The 20,523-nt window shown below is 37.3% G+C and overlaps 1 protein-coding gene across 1 annotated transcript in view; it reads left to right on the top strand.

Moving 5' to 3' along the window:
* Window positions 1-20,523, top strand: part of ASZ1 (ankyrin repeat, SAM and basic leucine zipper domain containing 1) — a 37,270-nt gene that overhangs the window by 7,053 nt on the left and 9,694 nt on the right. The window contains exons 4-9 of the mRNA XM_071550000.1: window positions 1,994-2,105; window positions 11,800-11,911; window positions 12,143-12,277; window positions 14,601-14,713; window positions 16,597-16,672; window positions 17,033-17,089. Of these exons, the coding sequence (XP_071406101.1) occupies window positions 1,994-2,105; window positions 11,800-11,911; window positions 12,143-12,277; window positions 14,601-14,713; window positions 16,597-16,672; window positions 17,033-17,089 (605 nt within the window). The remainder of the gene's footprint in view (window positions 1-1,993; window positions 2,106-11,799; window positions 11,912-12,142; window positions 12,278-14,600; window positions 14,714-16,596; window positions 16,673-17,032; window positions 17,090-20,523) is intronic.

Raw genomic sequence — 20,523 nt, 5'->3', positions numbered from 1 at the left:
TATTTTCCCTCTCTTCCACTGTGTTGGAATATTTATCCCACAGTACTGCCAAGTATATAAAACCAGTGATCATATTTTCCAGTAAATTGCCAATATTTGTAGTAGTAGACAGAGATGCAGATGGTACAAAATCTGGCTCTGAAAATTTTCTTTAACTTCTCTGCAGTTGTTTGGAGTATGAGATTAGAGTAGACTGCCTGCACCAAAAGCAGTCATGCCTTCTTCTAATCACTGTCCTTGTAGCCAGCTTCAGGGAACTTCTGTGTGGCTGCCTACAGCTGTGGCTGCCTGCATCTCATCTGTTCCTTGTTTATGGCTGTAGAGAGCTATAAAGGGGGCAAAAATTGCTATGAGCAATAGTTTAGAGTGACCAGGTAACAAAATGATCAACATTTTTTCAGTGTGTGACTGTATTTGTTCAAAGTGGCACCTTGCTAGGATTAGGTTTCTTGTCTTGTTTCCCTGTTAGACTGTGTAGAGAAACAGTAACTAGGGCATATGGGTAGCAGTGTATAGTCCAGTCAGAAGCAGTCTTGTAAGTCATTCATTTGGGTCAGGACACATGTTTAGTAAACCTATGCCATCCTAAAGTGGTACTAAATCTCACCAGTCCTGCTGCTATTTTTTACACCAGCAGGCAGTCACATAAATGACCCTGGAATAATTATTCCTTAGTACTTATAATCCTAATAACAGCTATACAGTTAATTACATTTAGTCGCTCTTCAGTCATTCTTTGTAAGTGGTTACTTGATCTTACCCTTTCCAGTAGTTGTGAAGAACAAGAAACTAATATATCATTCACGATGTGATGGGTTCAAGATGTTGCATCCTTGAGGAACAATTTCACTGGATCTTCTGGCTTTTTCAGCTAGATTGAACATAATCTTAGACTTTTTGCAGTCATTTAGCAAGAACAAGAAGTGGTGAGAAATAGAGCAGAGAGGGTAAAGTACATCACAAACTTTTCATGTTTAAATATAATGAAATCTGACCTCAGTTGAAGAATGAAGATGTTAATTATACACAATCTTAAAATTTCTACAAGAAAATTAGAAAATATTTTGTAACACTTGATGATGTGGTTTGAAGTAGGTGCAGCTAATATTAGACTTGTTAAAACAAATTATTGAAGGCATGTTTGAACTTGCAAACAAGTTTGTGCAGTAAACAAAATGGGCAGTTACTCAGACAGCATTCTTCTAAATGACACTGATTTGCTGGGATCCTTGTGGTGTTATACTTCTCACATCTCTAGGCAAAGCATGGGAAAGGAGTTCTCACGTGTTCTGTGGGCAGACAGCAGTGGTGTACAATTTTGGTCTGTGAGCAACGGTGGCATGTAACGTCCAGCTGGCTTCAAAGCGGTCGCAGCAAATATGCTGGTATTCTTACAGACTGTGTAGATGTTCTTTAAATTCACATCTAAAACAATACTTGGAATACTCCTTGTGCCACTACTGCACCATAGTAGCCTAATAGATTTAATCCCTTCTCCTTAAGACCTATCATAAAGCCTTGTTCCTTCAACTGTATGGATCTCAGTTCTCCTCAGAACTGATATTGCTATGTGTTTATAATACATTTCATGTACCTTTTCTATCCATTGCAGTTAACTTCCTGTAAGCTGTTTCTTTGTCTAGAGGGGAGGAACAGGGTGTGAATCAACTGTGTGGACATGTTTTGAAAAACAAGCATCCATAGTTAAGCTCCTACTATAGTTTACTAAGTATTCTAAACTTCAGTCAGAACAGATGCTTTACTATTGCGATTCACTCTTATCTTTCCGAGTATCTTCTCGGGTGCCTTTGTCTTATCTGATAATTCTAGTGACTTTCAAAGACAGGACAAGAAGATTTGTAGCCTTTTCTAAATATCTTAAGAGTATCAGAACCTGATTAACAACTCTAGCAAATATAAAGACTTTTCAAGGACCTTCTGGATTAGCATGGTATTTACATATGTAATTTACCAATGGCAAATTTCCAAACAGATAGATACACTGTGTTGATGGCAGCATGTACTGCACAAGCTTCAGAAGAGAACATCTTGAAGACTGTAGAACTGCTTCTATCAAGGAATGCTGACCCTAACCTTACTTGCAGGTACCAAAAACTCCATGTTTGTGAATACAGCATAAAATGTAGTGTTACTATAGAGAGAGATGTTTACAGACTTAGCTGTTGTTGGTTGAGATGAGGTATACTTAGTTTTTGTAATTTCAGTGCTCTCTGTATAAGAAAAGATTAGTGCCCACATACTTGTATCTTCTAGAACAGTCATACTCAGTCTTCTGAGTAAAGAAGACTGATCAGTTTTATCAAATTGTAAGTATGTTATTTAGCTGAACAAGATTTAGATTAATCTTAATTCTTCAGTTGACTGAAGTATAAGGGCAAGAAATATGTCTCTGCTTTTCCCAAATCATACTGTCTCTTTTGCATAGAGATGTAAGTTAAATCAGTTAATTCTTAAATAAAGTTCATGTCCTCCTTTTGAGCTTTATGTGGATATCTAGCCATATTCTTCCAGCAGACTGCCTCCTGTGAAAAAGAAAACTCTGTAAATAAATTTATTCCAGTGCAATCTGGAATAATCCATACTAAAAGGAGATTTAAACTCTTTGTAAAAGCAAGTAATAGCTTCTTTATTCAACTACAACTTTGTGTCTCAGCAGTTTGAAGTAGTGCACTGTGAGATGTCTGTAGTTGCACAGTCTGATGCAATGTTTCATTTTACATTGAAAAGAAAAATTCTGGGCTAGCCCAGAATAAACTGTCCTTCCTCTGCTGGAAAAAAAAGTACTGTTTGGGTCAAGTGATTTTTCAATTAACTGAAATTTTTTTTATACCATGACTCTTTCATCACTTTACCTGGGATATATAGACTGAGTAGCTCTCTAAAAGGAACAGAATTGAAGGCCTGTTGGTTTTCATTAGTAGAATTCAGTTACACAAGGCCTGGATCTCACTGTGAGCATAGTACTGATAGACAGGAAGGAAACATAGTTATGCTGAAGTGCCACTGTTGTCTGGTACCAAATTTAAATGCCATTCTTTTATTGTTATCAGAGAAGCTAAAAATTGTTCATGAGAGAAGTGAAAGCTGCAGAGTCTGAATTAATTACATATGTTGTCAGATAGCTGCATGTTAGAATAAACATCATCCTTTAAAAATGGGGTAAGTCTTTCCGTTATTAACTTTGTCCTGGGTGTTGAAAATGTAAGACAGTGCAAAGCTGTAGGTTTACATTTGGAAAAGGCTTTGGCTAAACTTTGAGGGGAAAAAAAGTTTGAATGCTGACATAGAAGTTTAAGGGCAAAAGTTTATAAATAAACTTAGAGTGTATTTTGCATAGTTTATATGCAACTATTTATTTACTATCTCTTTGTTTCCCAAGACTTTGTGCTCACATGAGTTATTCATGCATCCATCAGATAGTGTTTAGTTGTGTTTTTTTCACTTTTACAATAGTAGCCTTTCTCAAATGAGAGAGAAATTGTTACAATCAGAAATGTTGTATTTGTGCCAAACAAAAGTAGAAGCTTGAAAAATCCAGACCTTGGCATCTAAAAATCTGCTGCCTTTATGCCTTTCCAGTATTTGACATCTGTGCGTACCACTCCATCATTAGGTCTGCTCAGGCAGCAGCTCCTGCATCTCAGGGGCTTCTTGTTCTATTTCTGAAACAGGGATGAAACACAATAAACTGGCTTATGTGAAGATAAGGGACCAAACAGCCCCTCTCTGTGGCACTGCAGTCTCATTTCATCCATCTCATTAGAGCAAGCAGGATGTTCTGTAGGAGCGAACTGTAAGTGAGTTGTGATTGTGAGAGCACTTCCTGTATGGTCAGCCACCCACAGTTGTTAAGAACTAAAGTTCACATTATTTGGGTTTCTTGGCACTTAAAAGTGGAATGATTTTAGGAAGCTTCTCTTTTGTCCACCAACAACTGGAATGTGTGTGAATGCAAAGCAGAATACTTAACTTTTATGTAAGGCAGAGTTTAATGTTCATCCTTTCTCTGTTAAACTGTCAGGGCAACCAGTAGGCTCTTTTATTTTGTGTCATCATCTAGAAGGTGATACACAGAAACTTGCTTTAATTTATTAAGTCTGTGTGGAGCAGGGAGGGATTAATGAGTAAGAAACTGATTTTTTTTCAATGAAAAGAAAGAAGGTGAGTTTAGGAGTGGGTAGGTAGATGGTTTCTTCATAATGGGATACAATACAGAGGAGAAAGAGGTTGCTAGTGTCTGTAAAAACAGTTTTGTTGATGGGAATGTAGTGTATCAAAGTATAAGTGCTAACTGAAGTGTTTTGAAAGTCAAAAAAGAAGTAGAATAATGGTTTGATGAAACAATAAGGCACTGTAAGACCTGTTCTGAATAGCCATTGAAGAGCTACCATAGCCCAAATGCTTCATTTAAAGTGAATGGTACCTTGAGAAATTTCTTTTGCTTATCTTGTATCATTCACCTCCTTCTTGCTCCAAAATGTAAGCTATATGCTTTATCCCTTTATAAGGTCTGAAAATATTTAAGCACTCTTTTTTTTAAAACTTTTTTTAATCTGTATTGTTTTCTTGAAGTTACACAGGTTTTATTAATGTTAAGTTAGGAATTTGATTCAGGCAAAATGAAAAAGCCTGATACCAACTATCTAAATTACTGCTGCTGGGATAACATGTCATAGGTTTTTTGGTAAATACAGATTTTAGTGACAGTATCCTTCAAGTTTGTGTTTATATCAGATGTAATGGCTTTACCTGTAAGGAGAGTGTTCCGAGTTGATGTTTCACCCTAATAGCTGTTTGTTAGAAACAGGTACAAATAGTTAAATGACTGAAACCTCATTTGTTTTGACATAAAGTCTTTGTCTCTTGTCATGTATGGGATATGCGAAGGCTTGATTTTATGTGAAGCTTTTTTTCCCCACACTTTTATATTTCTGGCACTGTTGAGTCCTGGACAATGAACAAGCCTGTCTTCAGTGTTTCTGCTCTAAAATGGTTATAAATTTTATGTGCATTTAAAGGAAAATCTTAAGAAAGTATTTTGATTTTATTATTTATGTTTTGTTAGAGTATTAGAAGAACTATACCTTTTGTCTTTCATAATTGTACAGATTAAAAGTTGGGCTTTTGAGACATGTTGTCACGTATATGATGCATATACATGAAAAATATAATCACTGCTTACGTCTGGTACTAAGTTGCCTATGTATGTTCACTTATGCTTTAATTCAGAGCAGTTCGGGGGGATATTAGAAATGGTTTAATAATGAAAATTTCATTCTATTTTGCGTCTTGAGATGATAATGGAAGGGGAAAATTTTCATCACAGTATTGCCCAGTTCAAAAGGTAGGTCTTTCTTCAGGTTGCATATTCAGAACAAAGCAGTTGTGTAACACCTTCGTTTTAGCAATATATTTATTACTACTGATAAGATAGTAAATTTGCACTGCCACATAATTTCAAAGATGTTGACACTACCACTGTGTGATAGACAAACAGTACATTTCAGTGAAGGTAAATAACCTGGGAAAAGTTAATGCCCTACACTGCATTTTATGTCGGGGGCAAGAAAATGAGGTAATTTCGTAATATCATGTCAGAATTCTTGGTCCAACTCAGAGCAAAAAGTACCTTGTGATGTTACACCCTCTATTCTACTTCATGCCTTTCAGAAAGTATTTTTATTCTAGCATTATGAACTCAGGGTAGAAAGACTTATTTTGTTGGTCAAACATCAGGACAGGGACTAAATATAAGAAATCAAATGCAAAATTACCATTACAAAAGTACTGTGTTTATCTGGGCTATGCCCATGCATCTCTTTTATCCTGTTATCTGAGTTAGGGAGAAGTCAAAAGCGTGATAAATGTGCAAGTTCTGAGTTTGGCAGAGTGGCTGTTGAACGTAAGTATTGTGTCTTGTTCATCAGAGGAGTCTAGACACTAAAATTAGGTGATTGTGTTTTTCCCAGCTATTAATGACTGTATGGCCAGCCTTACAACTGTGGATCTTAGTTGCTGAGAAGAGGTATAAAATACTTGGGGGCAGCAGGAAATGAAAAGCTATTTTTAACAGGAGGCATTCTGACTGTGGACTGTGGTGTCTTGGAACATCACCTGAGCAGCCTTTGAGTAAAACAGAAACAAAACCTGCACTGAAATCCATTAGCATTCTATTCCACGTATGTTAAACTTCCTGTCATTGCCACTACTTTACCCTGATGGTGTGCTGTTTGCATAGGATTGGTTTAGGTTTTTTATGTGATAGAGAATCACCCTTTCATTAGACAGGTGTAGTAGATTTCACATGCATGTGCTGAATTTCTTGACTATAGATTTTAGCCCCACTTTGACAGTAAGGTTGAAAAGATTCTGTGAAGTTTTGATTATGTGGGTAACTCATGTGTTGTTCTACTTTAGGTTGAAGTGTTGTACATATTTTTAGCTAAACCAGCTTGCCTGTAAAAATGTGAATGGAGTAAGGGTGTGGGAGGACAGGCAGGGTGGGTAGCTGGGAATGTGATAGCACAGAGTTCTGCCATAGTTAATTTTTATACTAATCCCTTTTGTAATCACATCCTTTGTATTTTTCTAGTCTTATGAAGATAACTTGGTAGCTGTCTACCTTCCCACCTCTGTGTCCTGTAGAACTTACACCGGTGCCTTTTTTAACTTTGAAACAATCATGTAAACAGAGTTCAGAAGCAGAAAAGTACAAGAAATGGCAATCTGAAATGAAGTCTAAAACTAGGGAACCTGAAACTAAGCTGTCACCTTTTCCAGTCCAACCTTTTTCTTGAGCTGCATGTTGCGTTCTCCTTACAAATTCTGCTTCAAAATGGAAGAGGACTGTCCCACCTTGCTTCAGCAGATAGTGCCTGGAAAAAAGAACTTGGAGCCCACAATGCCCTAAAGCATGTTCTTCCAATACGGGTTTTCCCACTTCCTCACTTAAATCCCAGTAAGCCAGAAAATGGGCAAATAGATTTTCTTCTGTGGCTATGGACACACTTGCCAGTTAATTTCTCAGTTTGAGGCTTAATATGCAATACTGGATTGGTGAAGCTCCAAGAGTTTCTGAAGATGCCTTCTGGTTATCTGAAGCACTGCTCAGTTTGCAGGTCAGTAGACTGAAACAGTGTCTTGAAACATCATTTCCTTGTTTTGGGATCTCAGTAAGAAAAGATTGACACTAAACTGAGGGTTAAATTGGTTTTTGCCTGCTGTATTTTTTCAAGTATTATTGATACACTGGTCTGGTTAATAGACATAAATCCAGTTATGAAACTGCTTAAAACTTCACAGGATCACCATATTGAAATACTAAATTTTCTATAGATCTTTCCCCAGTAGAAGGAAACCTGTGTGTAAATGGGAGACATCTCTTCTCCTCCCTTTTATGAAATTTTCCAGGAAGATGATCTTTGTCTGGCTTGAGAGCAACATGAACATAAGCGTGTTTATTTGTCAAGTGCAGTGAATTCTGCACCACAGATTGAGTGTAGTGGCAGCTACTCAGAACATTCTTCAGTGAGAAAGCTTGCTGTCACTTTATCACCAGTTTTATTGTGGCTCCTAGTTACCCAGGGTAGGAAGCTCTAGAGTAGTGGGGCTGTTCCACTCAGCTTGCTCTCTCGTAATTGAGTTTTGCCCCATTTTTTTGACAGAGAAAAGTGATCCTGTAATAACTTCTGGTTCTGTCTTTGTGTACACATCATATAGTAAGTTTTGGATGGCCCTAAAAACTGCAGCAGCTTCTGGTTTTGTCTTTCTCCAGCCTTAATATAAAAGCAAGAAGACTTAGAGGATGGCAAGAAGCTGTGTCAGAGGATGTTTAAGTTGTATATTGGGAAAAGGCTCTTCACCAAGAGGCTGGTCAGGCACTGGAACAGGCTTCCCAGGGAAGTGGTCACCGCACCAAGCTTGACAGAGCTCAAGAAGTACTTGGACAATCTTCTGGGCTACATGGGGTTGACTCCTAGGGTTGTCCTGTGCAGGGCCAGGAGTTGTACTCTGTGATCCTTGTGGGTCCCTCCCAACTCAGAATATTCTGTTATTCTAGGGATAAAAACAAATAAGCAAACAGAAACCTCTCATCATATGCATGTGACCTTGCTTTTTATTTAGGTTCTGAAAAGCTGGAAGCAAACGTATTTGGAACAGACATCATGCTTAATTAATAAATTGCTTATATGCTTTTTAAGATTTTATTAAAATACTGAATATGACTTAATTGTCACGTCCAATATGGGCCAATGTCACATGGCAAATTGTGCCATACAAAAGGACTTAACTGGTGTTTGGACAAGAAGGTCATCTGCAAGCCAGACTGGTGAAATGCATTGATTCCTCAAAATAAGGAAAGGACTCTTCAGATCTTCTATCTGGATGGTTGTCACTACACTCTATGAACGTTTTTAGGTGGCAGTAAGTAAGATATACCAATACATTTAATTTCTCTTCAACTTAAGCAGGAAACAGTGGGTTTGCCATGTTAAGCTTGCTGTTGTGCTTGTGAGGGTTCTGTACAGGGTTAGGAAAACAAGATTTGTTTTCCCTAATGCTCTTGTCTCCCTCCTGTGGCCATATGTGTGAATGGACTCTTGATTTCAGGGGGCAGCTCATGGCACTCCCTCCCAAGTAGAGATGTGAGTTTGTGCAGCACTGTGTGTGTTTCTATCCTGAAACAATATGTAGCCTTTGAAGTTAAAACTCGAGTACTAATTGTGTATTCATGTTGGTGGACCATTTAAATATCGTGTTTAAGGGGTTTTACTTGCAAATGGAGAAATTTTTTTGTGGCTTTAATGTCATTGAGTTGTTGCCTTGATTTCACATAGCACATCTGCAGTACTGTACAGCTGAAACCATGGCATATTGTTTGGAGAAAAGGCTATTCTGTAGCCTCAGTGCTTTTGTTCAGTATTTTTCCTTTGTAAAAAGCAGAAGGTAATTGTGCGAGCTTCAAAAAAAAAACAAAACAAAAAGATTGAGAGCAGGAGAAATGAAATCAGGCATGATTGGACTGTTTTTGCAGTAAATGTAAATACTTCAAAGGTGGTGGCACGGAAAATCTGTCAAAGGCTATCTGCCACTGAAAGAAGTTTAAGTGTGGGACTGACTGTCTGGAAGAGGCAAACAAGTTTGTTGCTACAAATTATTAGGTTATAATCAACTTCTCATTCTTTAAAATATAGGTATCCACAGATGTCTGAATATGTCTAGATATACATACCTCTGTAGAGACATCTAGAGATAGCAAAGTATAGATATCAGTTATTAAGTTGCACAGGCAGATTATAGAATCTTTCTCTATTTTTATAGAAATTGTCATAGGATCATGGGATGATTTGTATCAGAAGGAACTTCAGGAGGTTTCTGGTCCAACTTCTTCCTTAAAGCTACTTCTGCTAAGACTGGGCTGGGTTACCATCTGGTCTTGAAAAGTGCTAAAGATGGAGGCTAAAAAACTTTGCGCAACCAACTCCATTGACTGAGTGTACCCCATGGTGAAAATGTCTCCTCACATTCAGTCTAAACTTCTGCTTTTGGAGGGTTGATGAACTAAGTCCAGTTAGTTCCAGACTGATGAAAATCTTTCTGATTCAAGTTCCGCTGTTTTACTGACTGTATGTCTTGAAGGTCTGGTTACCTTTCATTTTGCTTCTCTGAGTAATTGACTTTTTTCCCTACCATAATGCTGTTTCAAATTGGTAACATGACTGGATTTCTTTCAGTGAACTTTTAACTGTGTTTGCATAAGGCAAAATATTGTCCTAGAATGAATGATTAAACCCAGAGAAAGATGTGCAAAGCCGCAGTTCTAGCAGTGCTCTCTGAAAGGAGGCAGAAGTTTTAAGATAGCTGCTTTAAGACATATTTTTGGGATCCCTCTAGCAGTCAATGAACTTAGTATAAGACACCAAATATTGGGAAGAGCAATCCCTCTCTTCAAGTATAGCGTAGCAAAATTATATTTTGAAAAGAGGTTTTTGACACAGAGCGCTACATTACAAGGAATACATAGTATTTTTCATGAAAAACTATGACTTTTTAAAATGCAATGTATTTTAATTGAATAACAGTAATAGAATATATTTTCGCTTAAATCTGATTACTTTGTAGCAACCAGAAACTCTACTTCTTTCTCCTTCAATACTGTTGGGGGTTTTTTTACCTTAATTCTGCAATCTCATTCCACCAATGAATAAGTGTCAGGCATCTGGAAAAATACTTTCTGAACAGAAGCTTTTAAGCAATATTTTTTCTTTAAAAATATGCTGAGTGATTCAGGATGGCTTAATCTTGTAAACGTCTCTAAAAGTATAAGATCAGTAGGCTGTTGTCATCATAGTTTTGGGATCTAAAAAGCCAGAACAATGGGAAGGGTGGTGTCTAAGTACTCCTTCAGCAAGTGTAAGAAACAGTAATCTATGTAGAAGAGAAAGTGTTAATAGACACACTTGATAGAATCACAGAATCATCAAAGCTGGAAGGGACCTTTGAGATAATTTAGTCCAGCTGTCAACCTGGCACTACCATAATCAGCGATAAACTGTATCCCCAAGTGCTCCATCCAGATGCCTTTTGAGCACATCCAGAGAGAGTGGCTCCACCACCTCCCTGGGCAACTATTCCAATGTGTAACCACTCTTTCAGTGAAAAAAATATTCCTAACATCTAAACTACACCTTCTCTGGTGCACCTTCTGGGAACAGAAAACAGAAGTGGGATAATGGACAAAAATTAAGATTTTCAATATGGTCTTTATGTGTAATTCTCTGAAGGCTCCTCTTGGGTGTACTCAGGATAGGGGGATTCTGCGTGTTGACAATATGTATGTAGCCTGTGCTATTGCATTACTTCTGCACAGAGGTAAGAGGATATGACTTGTGATTCTTTTGCTTACACTGATTTTTACCAGAGAGAATTTTGGATTTGTGAACATAGTTGATGTTTTTAATATTCTTCGTCTTAAATATTCAGTTGTGATATACAACTTGCCCTCCACGAAACTGTGTATTTTTTTCCAAACTTTGCATTGAAATTAATCTGTAGGTAGAATTCATCACTTAGGCTGTGTCTTTTAAAAATGAAAAGTAGAAGTATGCCATTTTTTTTGTAAATTGAGGGGAAAAAATTATTTGCTGATATTCTCTGCTTCTAGTAGAGTGAAAACTGTGATCTGCAATTATGCTCATTGTCTTCTCCATTCAGTTGGCCTTTGTGCTAAACGAGAGGCCTGCTGCTGGGTCTGCAGGAGCAGCGGGAAGGATGGTCTTAGAACTGGTTTTGTGTAGTTCAGAACCAAACCAGCAATGGTTTACTCACCAAGCTGCGATGTTTCATAGCTGGGACATGTGTTTAATGTGCTACTTGAATGTGAAGGTAGTAAAACGTTGACACAGGGTTTTTAACTTTTTCTCCCAGAAGTACTGTATGTCTATATTCTAAACTCCTGGAAGAGACATAGTTAGTTTCCTCTTAAGTTTCCTTCTTGATGAATGATAGCAATTGACTTCTTAACTTCATTTTAATTAGAAAATAAATGCAAACTCTTAAAATATTTAAAACTTGCTAATTTGTCATAAATGAGTTGCTGAATCTGTATGTTTTGTTGACTGCTGTGCTAAAGCATGAATGTAGTGTCTTGGTCTTTCATACTCAGCTTAATTCTTCTGCAGAACAGAGAATCTTCAAAGAACTGGGGTGCTCTACTTGATAACAGTGGCATTTTGATATCTTGAAGTACTTTTTTTCACTTGGTCCCTTTTCTTTCAGGAAACAAATGACTGCACTGATGTATGCAGCTAGAAAAGGCTGTGCTCAGGTTGTTGTTCTACTTGTTGCTCATGGATCACACATAGACGCCCAAGATGAAAATGGATATTCAGTGAGTGATTTACTTTAGTGTGTTGTAATTAATGATAAAAATTGTAAAAAGTAAGCACCTATTAGCTTGTTTCTAAGTACACCTTTCTCAGAAACACTCATTGGAATTTTCACTTTGAAATTCTTTTGTGTCAGTTGTCTTTGTCTCCAGATGGGGCCATGCTTTATTATTGAACTTCTTTAGATTTTTGCTTCATATGTAAACTTGATAAAACAAAGTTGTTCTTTGCAGGCATTAATGTGGGCAGCACAGTGTGGACATAGAAGTGTAATTTTGAAGTTGCTTGAGCTAGGAGCTGACAAAAATCTACAGACTAAGGATGAAAAAACAGCAGCAGAGCTAGCAAAAATCAATAAATATTCAGAGGTATTTGATTTCATTTTTCTTAAAAATGCAAGTTCTGTGTTTTGCCTCAAAAATCTGTTAATAATTACATCATTTTCTGTAGGAGTGTTACTTTAATAATTACAACTAGTAATAATAGCAACTAGTTGAGTACTTTTGCTGTTATATCTATATAGACTATTTTCTGTTCTATCACAGCTTTTCTCAGTGCTCTAAAGGTTACATGGTAGTGTTTTGGAAACCTTTTTTTCTTAGTTTTTCATAATCCTTGACTTTAGATTTAGATTCATGTTAGTAATGTTGCTAAGAGAAGTAGCAAAATGTGTTGTTTTTTACCTTTCTGCCAAAGTATGAGAGAATGCAGATATCAAACTAATTTTCAGAGTATAGTTTCTTATTGCATTTGGAAGTGAAAAGACTAACGCTAAAAAGAGGAGGAGTTTGTACTGGCTATTTTCAAATCTCTTCTTTGAAAAGAGGAAGGTCTAAAATAATGTAAATTGATCATCAGATGGTGGGAAGAGCACTGTTGAGAGCTACTGAAGACAATGTATATTGTCCTAAAATAAATCTGTTTACTGTTGTTACCAGGAGATGCACAGTGAATCAGTCTGTGTTTTTGTGTATTTTGCCTTGAGTTGCTCTTACAAATGATGTGGCTTTTCATAGTGGCTCTTCAAAAACATATAGTTCACACTTAGGAATTGTAATTCACTTTACAGCTTCTTTTTCTTACTTTTTTTTTCCTGTCAGACTCCAGGGCTAGGCAGGGGCAAAAATGATAACTATGCACAAAGCTGTCAGTGGAAGCTAGCAAGATCTGTGTCTGAGGCTCAGTGATCTGTTAGCTCAGGTTACTGAAGGGGGTTACAAAAGCTTTCTGCCTTTGATAAATGACTTGTTCAGCAGGTTACGGCCATATCATCTTGTAGCATGACTTTCTCTGACATGGAGGGAATACAAGTTTCTCGCACTTGAGAGGTGGGTCTTGCCTCTTGACCTGAAGTGCTGACTCTCACACAGTTGGTGCAGTCTTGCAGATGGTATTGAGGTATTTAATGGTCATGAGCTTCTTCCAGCTTCAGGATCTGCACTTCAGGCTGTTGACAACACAAGAATCAGTCATACAGACTGTCTGCAGAAACTGTTTCTGGGAGGGAAAACATTTTTCTTATGTATTATTCTAAATTTGACTGGAATGGAGTTATTTTATTCCAAACAGCCTGTGCTGTGTTTTAGGATTGTGACCAAACCAGCACTGATAACACACCAGTGTTTCAGCTAGTGCCAAGTGGTGCTTGTGCAGGATCAAGGGCTTCTGTTTCTCACTCTGCTCCCTTTCCCCAGCAGATAGGCTGAGAGTGAGCAAGAGGTTGGGAGAGGGCATAGCCCTGGGCTGTTAGCTCCAGCTGACACAAGGGATACTCCATGTCCTGTAACATGCTAAGCAGTAAAATAAATTGGAGACTGGCTGGGCTTTGCTCTGCAGTGGGAGGCAGTGAGTGACTGCCTTTGCATCACTTAGGTTTTGGGGTGTTTTTCCCCTTATCAAACTGTATGTATCTGAGCCCATGGAAAGTTTTCTTACTTTTGCCCTTCTGATTCTTTTTCATCCTGTTGAACTGGGTAGAAACTTACCAGCCAGGACCAACCCACCTCACGTATGTGTATACATGTATGAAATTGGCTAGTCACCTGAATTTCAGGCAAGTGGTTTCACCATTCCTTTAGGTTTATTGAGATTCTACTTGGTTTGCTGAATTTTCTAGTGACTATCTTTAAACTTAAAACAGGGGCAGTTCAGTTTCTGGAATCCATCACTGATGCCTCGGGATGTCTAGCAGGAGTTTACCCCTTAATTCAGTTGAAAGAATCCCTGTCTGTCAGATCCAGTTAACATAGATTGTCAGTTGTAAATTTATAAATGTTAAGTCTATATATGCACTGGAAAGGAAGACATGAAAATAGTTGTATGCCTCATACCCTTTGGACAACTTACTGCCTTGACTGTATAGAACTCTTGTCTGCAAATCACAAAAATGTTTTTGATTATGTTGATGTTTGGCTTCTTCTGTAGTGAGAAATGCTGACTTTTTCAGATTCTTATATACACTGTTTTGCACTGTGTCGGTTCGTTGTTATGCTGGAATTCCGTTAATTCAGAAAGGCTCTTGATAAATTCTCTGGGTGTAGTCATTATAGATGTATGCTTTAGAGAAGAAGTGCCAGATGTTTTATGTTCCTTGTAAGTAGTAAATGATTATAGAACACTTTGTAGTCATCTTCTCATATATATTTTTAATGCATTTTGAGTTTGAATAATAATTCATTTTGGCTCTTCCAGATTTTTAATTTGCTCTCTTTGACTGCAAATCACTTACAAAGGAGATCCGATAAACCAATTGAGCGAGAGGCTACGTGCAAATCTCTGAAAGATGTCCCTGGCCACAGAATTAGGTAAATACAGTTAAAGTGTAATTTTAGGTTATAAACATTCTTAAGAGATTGTATTTATTCATTGAATCAATTATTAAGTTGTTTTGATATATAGTATGTTGTTTGGAGCACTGCCAGGAGTCCACAGTAAGTATATTAATGTGCTATTAATTTTTCAAGAATGCAAAAGTTCCTTTGCATGCTCTAGATCTTTCTTTCCTCTCATTTGGTGTAAAGTATAGTAGAGCAGGGTCTGATGTCACTTCAGTTCATTTCAGCTCTATTAAATTTGTATGTTCCCTCTGTTGCATACTCCTTGCTTTGTGCTTGTCTTCATTTCGTGTCAAATTTATGATGCTTTCAGATTGCCTCTTTTTCAGCTTCATGCCACAAGGAAGACCTATGCCCTTTTCTTTTTATTTTTCTGTCAAAAATGAGTCAAAACTAAGTATGAACACCAGTTAAGCTCTAGAATTTTTGGCAGAGCATGCCCATGATGCTGAAGCTTGAAGGTCCTATGCCTGAAATCAGCCCCTGCTTCAGCAACTTCAAAGATCTCTGATATGGTTTTGTTACAGAACGTGCTGGCTAAGAAGTCCTCAACAAACCATCTACTTGCCTCCTTCAGCTTCAGTTATGTGGCCTTAGAAAGGCAGCTTCCAGTGACCGTAGTCTGTTCTGATGGGTCAGATTGCCCCTGCTCAGCCAGGTCCTGCTGAATTTGAAGTGGCCCAGTTTTGTATCATTAGGCTGATTGGTTGATGGCAGTTTGCAGGGTAGCAGTTGCCCATCCAACCAGTTTCTAATGCAGTGAAGAGTTCACCTGTCCACACCATGAGCAGCCAGTTTCTCCTGGAGAATGCTATGGGGAGACAGTATGGGAGGCTTTACTGAAGTCCAGGTAGGCAACATTCACAGTCTTTCCCTCATCCAGAAATGGATGGTTATAAAAGGAGGTCAGGTTGGTCAAGCAGGACCCACCTTTCCTAAACCCATGCTGGCTGGGCCTGATCCCCCCATTGTCCTGTATATGCCATGTGAGGGCAGTCAAGATGCTCTTGTGAGTCTTTGAGGTGAAGAGAGGACAGACCTTCATTTCAGGACCTACAATAAGTAAGAACCAAGTATCTCATAACTTAGGATTTTGGTAAAGGATTCAATGTAGCAATTGCAGTAGTCCTTTCTGGATTTTGTTTTATTTGTTCTTTGGCTTAATTCTGATTACTATAGTTCATCTGATTGTTGAAAGCTGTTTAGTTATTTCCCCTCTTACGCTTTTATATCCCTTTGTAGAGCATGGAATCAAAATTGATATTTTATCTTTGTTTAGGAATATTAAACTCTGAACCTACATTTCAGAGTTTACTACCTCTTCCGTCTACCTTCTGAACAGTAGTCTTCTGGCAACAAGTTTCTTGATGGACTAATTTCCACTATCTTTAATTGCAGATGTTCGTGTTTTCTTGATAACCTTTTTGAGCTTAACTGGAAGCAGATGGGTTACAGTTGTAGATTGAATCCAATTTATATGAATGTTATCTGATAAGAATACATAGTTACCTTTCTTAACTCTCTTCCATGTTTTTCAGGCTTTTGTGATCCAACTTCAAGGTTCAATTCGAATGTTTTGTGACTTAAAATGATCTTTATTTGTTAAAATTGTTCCCTTTAGGCTCAATTCAACTTAGACAGAAAAGACTTTTGATAGAATAAATTGTATCCCATGATGTTTGAGATGCTTATGTCATCAGCAGGTGTGTGCAACTTTAGGTTGCTCCCAGTTCTTTGTTTGAAGAGCTTTTCTGTATCATTTTGTTCTGGATGATTTTTTAAATTTATTATTTGTTTGTTTGTTTGTTTATTTCCACTGATTTTAACTCCAATATCAATAATTATCTTTACAGTTCCCATTCACCTTTTGATGCCATGGAAGTGTTTTTACATGGTCTTGGCCTAGAACACATTAGAGGACTAATGAAGGTAATTTTGTGGTGTGTCTGCTACCAGTCAAGTAATCCATGAATGCCAAGTGCAACTACTGCATAAAAAAAAGTTGTATCACTCTTAGTATATTAATTCAAATAAATTTATTAAACAGAAGTTTATATACAAAATGATACGTTAAACTACAGTGGAGTGTATTGGATTTTTTGATTATGTGCATTAATCACAACATAGAACGTTTCTAAACTAGACAGCTCTTTCATTCCATCAAGAATGTTGTTTTGTAGCTGGTTTTATTCCTGAAAACTGAAGTAAAACAAGGAAAACCAAATAAAGTGAAAACTGATTTCTTCTGAAATTCTTTTTGATGGTAAAAACCCCTTTTCTTTAATACAGGAACAAGATATAGCTTTAAGCCAACTTGTGGTCATGCAAAAAGATGACTTAATACAGGTCAGTTTACTACTTTAGAACTTAATTTAGGTTTTTTTCCTCCTTTTAAAGTATTTTTAATGTTTTCTCTTTATAAATGTCTAATCTTCTAGGAATTCTTTCAGCATCTTCTGCAACTTGTTGAATTTTAATGTGAATATAGGCAGACTTTATATGAAGTAAGTAATGTCACAGATCAGTGAATGATCAGGAGTGAGCAGGAAATAGTTCTGGTTTAAATTTTAGTTGTTACCATTTTTAATGTTTAATTTTTATTTCCCTAAAAGAAAATCAGTGCTAGGATTAGCAGTACATAACCCTAAACTACTACTTTAAATGTGGTCCTCCTTTGTGAGGTGGTAATTTTTGTTGGAGAAACAAGAGCTCTCTTACATTAGTCTCTTAATTTGTAGAAATTTATATCCCACTCAGGTTTGTAAAACCTTACCAAAAAACAGAAAAGATTTTGTTTCTTACAGTTAACTGCAGCTGTGAAGGTCTTTTGCTGTTATCCAAGACTGAGTGATGCATTATTACAAAGCTTCTGTTTTCAATGGAGATAGGGTTGTTGCTTTTCCTTAGTCTTTACTGGATTTTTCCTGTGGGAATTGAAAGTCTTCCTGTGCTTACAGGAGGATGCTGGAATAAAATCCAGTTATATGAGTCTCCTTCGAAGACTGTTAAGTAATTCAGGCTGCAGGATTCTTCTGAGCGCTCTGTGCCTGGTCTGGGATACCAAAGTTGCCTCATAAAAACAGCTACTTCAAGACTGCTTGCTGCTGCTGATGTACTGCAGTGTCCTCACAGTTCAATTGTTCTGAAGAACTCACAAGTAATTCTGTATTCTGAGGAGCGCACATGTAGGGATCTTTGTCAATCAAAAGGTTTTTAAGAGTTCATCTAGGCCTAAATATTGTAAGGCATGTCAGTATGTTCTGATGTTACGGCTTTTCTGATGCCTCAGGATTATTGGTCAGCATCCTGGTGTATTTATAGGAATCCTAAAGCCCCTATTGACAGGAGTTTTGTTCTTAAAGGAGATACTTGTGGCTTTCTTCTCATCCCTGTCTGAGCTACTGTGTTGGTTATGATTCCATTAAACTGCAAATCTGACAGCATATGTTCATATTCATCACCTGCTTTGGTGTTGTAGTCATTCCTCATTTTTGTCCAAGGGACACTGGGGGAAAGGAGTAGAATTGGGCGTTTAGTCAATGGCTAAGCCTTATGGTTCCTTCTCCAAAGAGGTATAATTTCACTCAAAATTATAGCTCTTGTTTCAATGTTCTAACATGTTTGAGGGTCCCTTTTATAAAGACAAACTGAAAGTTTTGAACAAACTGAAATAGCTAGCTGGATCAGCTGCTTCTACACAGGAAGATATTATCTATAGGTTTTGCCTCAACTGTGCAGGCAGGAAACATTGCTGGAAAGTAAGTTGTGCTTTGTGCATAGACATGAATTAATTAGTGAGTCTTCATTTGAGAAGTTAAAAAATGATGTAACTCTCCTGGCTTAGCACTTCATAAGTTATCCTAAATTCTTGACGCAGCGTAGTTTTAGACCTCTGCTAACAGTTTCTCCCCACGCTGCTGATAGAACAAGTCTAATCTGTTTCCTTGTAACTCCAGAGTTGAAAGTTTTTGCTGTGATGGCAGACCTTCAGCTAACAACCAGCTGTTTTAAAGAGCCTGGATCTTATTTCTACAAAGATTAGTAATGACCTCTGATGGATGCCTCTGAACCAAGCTGCTTTTGTATCCAGAGAACTGGGGAGAAATCCTGTCACTAACGTGATACACTTTCCTCCATCAAACAATAGCAGAAAGATATTTTCTCTGTAAATATCTGTATTCTACAACAGAGTCTAAACAATGAGTCTCTCAAGCTGAAATCCTTGCATTCCTTAAGCTTATAAACGTTCCATATTGAGACAAATCTGTTCAATGTATTGGGACATGTCTATTCAACATTCAGAGGGTTTTGTCTGATTCTGCACCACTCATGACACTTCAATTTATTTTTTTAAGCACTTCTCTTATAAGGTAGCAACAGAAATGATTTTACTTCTGGATGCATTTAGGACTACAAAGGTTTCTTACATTTTATTTAATTTAGAATAAGAATTCTGGATTTGATAATGTAAGATGAGAAGTGGACACATCAAAATTCACCTTGAAATTTAACTGTATCATTAGATAATTATCTGGTCTATGTCCTTCCATATCACAGTTCCAGGACTGTCATTCCTCTGCTCCCTCTCCCTGAAAAAAGGCATTTAATATTTGACAGAAATGTGCCAGGTTATTAAAATTAGTGGCCACTTAGACAGGGTGCCAAGGATGTAGGAGTTCATGCATAGCTTCACTGGTTTTATCTGAGTGGTATATCATCTTTGAGGTGTTGAGGCAATCTGTTACTCACCTCCTGTAATGTTCATGCTGGAGTGTGAATTTGCGGCTTGGATTTTTAGGGGCTGCTTTTTATCAAGTAAAGAAGAAAATAGATGTTCTTCAATTTGATGTGGCTAAAATTAAAATTGAAGTGCACTGGTCTTTTGCAGATAGAAGCAAGTTCTTGTACAACACTAGTACATTCTTAAACATATGGCCACTTCACAATAATACTCACATAATTTGGACTGCAGACCACGATTGAACCAACACCGACTTAAAAACTTGCTTATCTGTAAAGAAGGACTTGTCTTGCTGTGGTTAGTCCATGCATTCATCATTGCATGAACAGTCAGGTTCTGTGTTACCCTCATGTTTTGCAGAGATGGTCTAGAAACGTAAAATATGTCTGCTTTGTGAAATAGTTTGGACCGGTCTATCAAATTTCTGTCTCTTAAGTTCCACTCTTTATATGGAGAATTACTGTGGTGGTGGAAGGCTTTATCTATGGTGACATTTATCACATTCTTTACTTTCTGAAATGTATTTTCAAGACATGGTGGTGCTCAGTCAGTGATCCATTTGCAGAAAAACAAAATGATGTTTTATTTATAGGGGAACAAAGTACAACATCTTCCTGATATGCTGATCAGAAAGCTGCATCCTGATTAGCTGGTTTCAGGAATGGAATCAAAAGCAAACCCAATCTTCAGAGTAGTTCCTGCTTTAAGCAAGAGTTTTAATATTTAAGAATAACTGCCATTCTATAAATCAGCTTATTTAACATGTGAGGAAATAACTGCTGTAATGCTTTGTAAGCATTAAGAAAATATTGGCTCATACCAGATAGGGCTCCACTAGGCAAACCTAAGAACTAAAGATTTGATCAAACTTCCAGCTTGACATAAGTAAAGCAAATTATTTCTAACAAACACAGACCTTTCTCTCTTAAGGCTGCTAGTAATATTTGCTAAAAAGACTGCAGTACATTTTGTTCAGGTACCCATGGTAACCTATTGGAAACTCAAAAGTTCTTGACACCTGTACTTAAATTCCCAATAA

The sequence above is a fragment of the Pithys albifrons genome, chromosome 3 (genome assembly GCF_047495875.1).
Source record: "Pithys albifrons albifrons isolate INPA30051 chromosome 3, PitAlb_v1, whole genome shotgun sequence".
Taxonomy (NCBI): Eukaryota; Metazoa; Chordata; class Aves; order Passeriformes; family Thamnophilidae; genus Pithys; species Pithys albifrons.
This window is presented reverse-complemented; position numbering and strand designations above follow the sequence as displayed.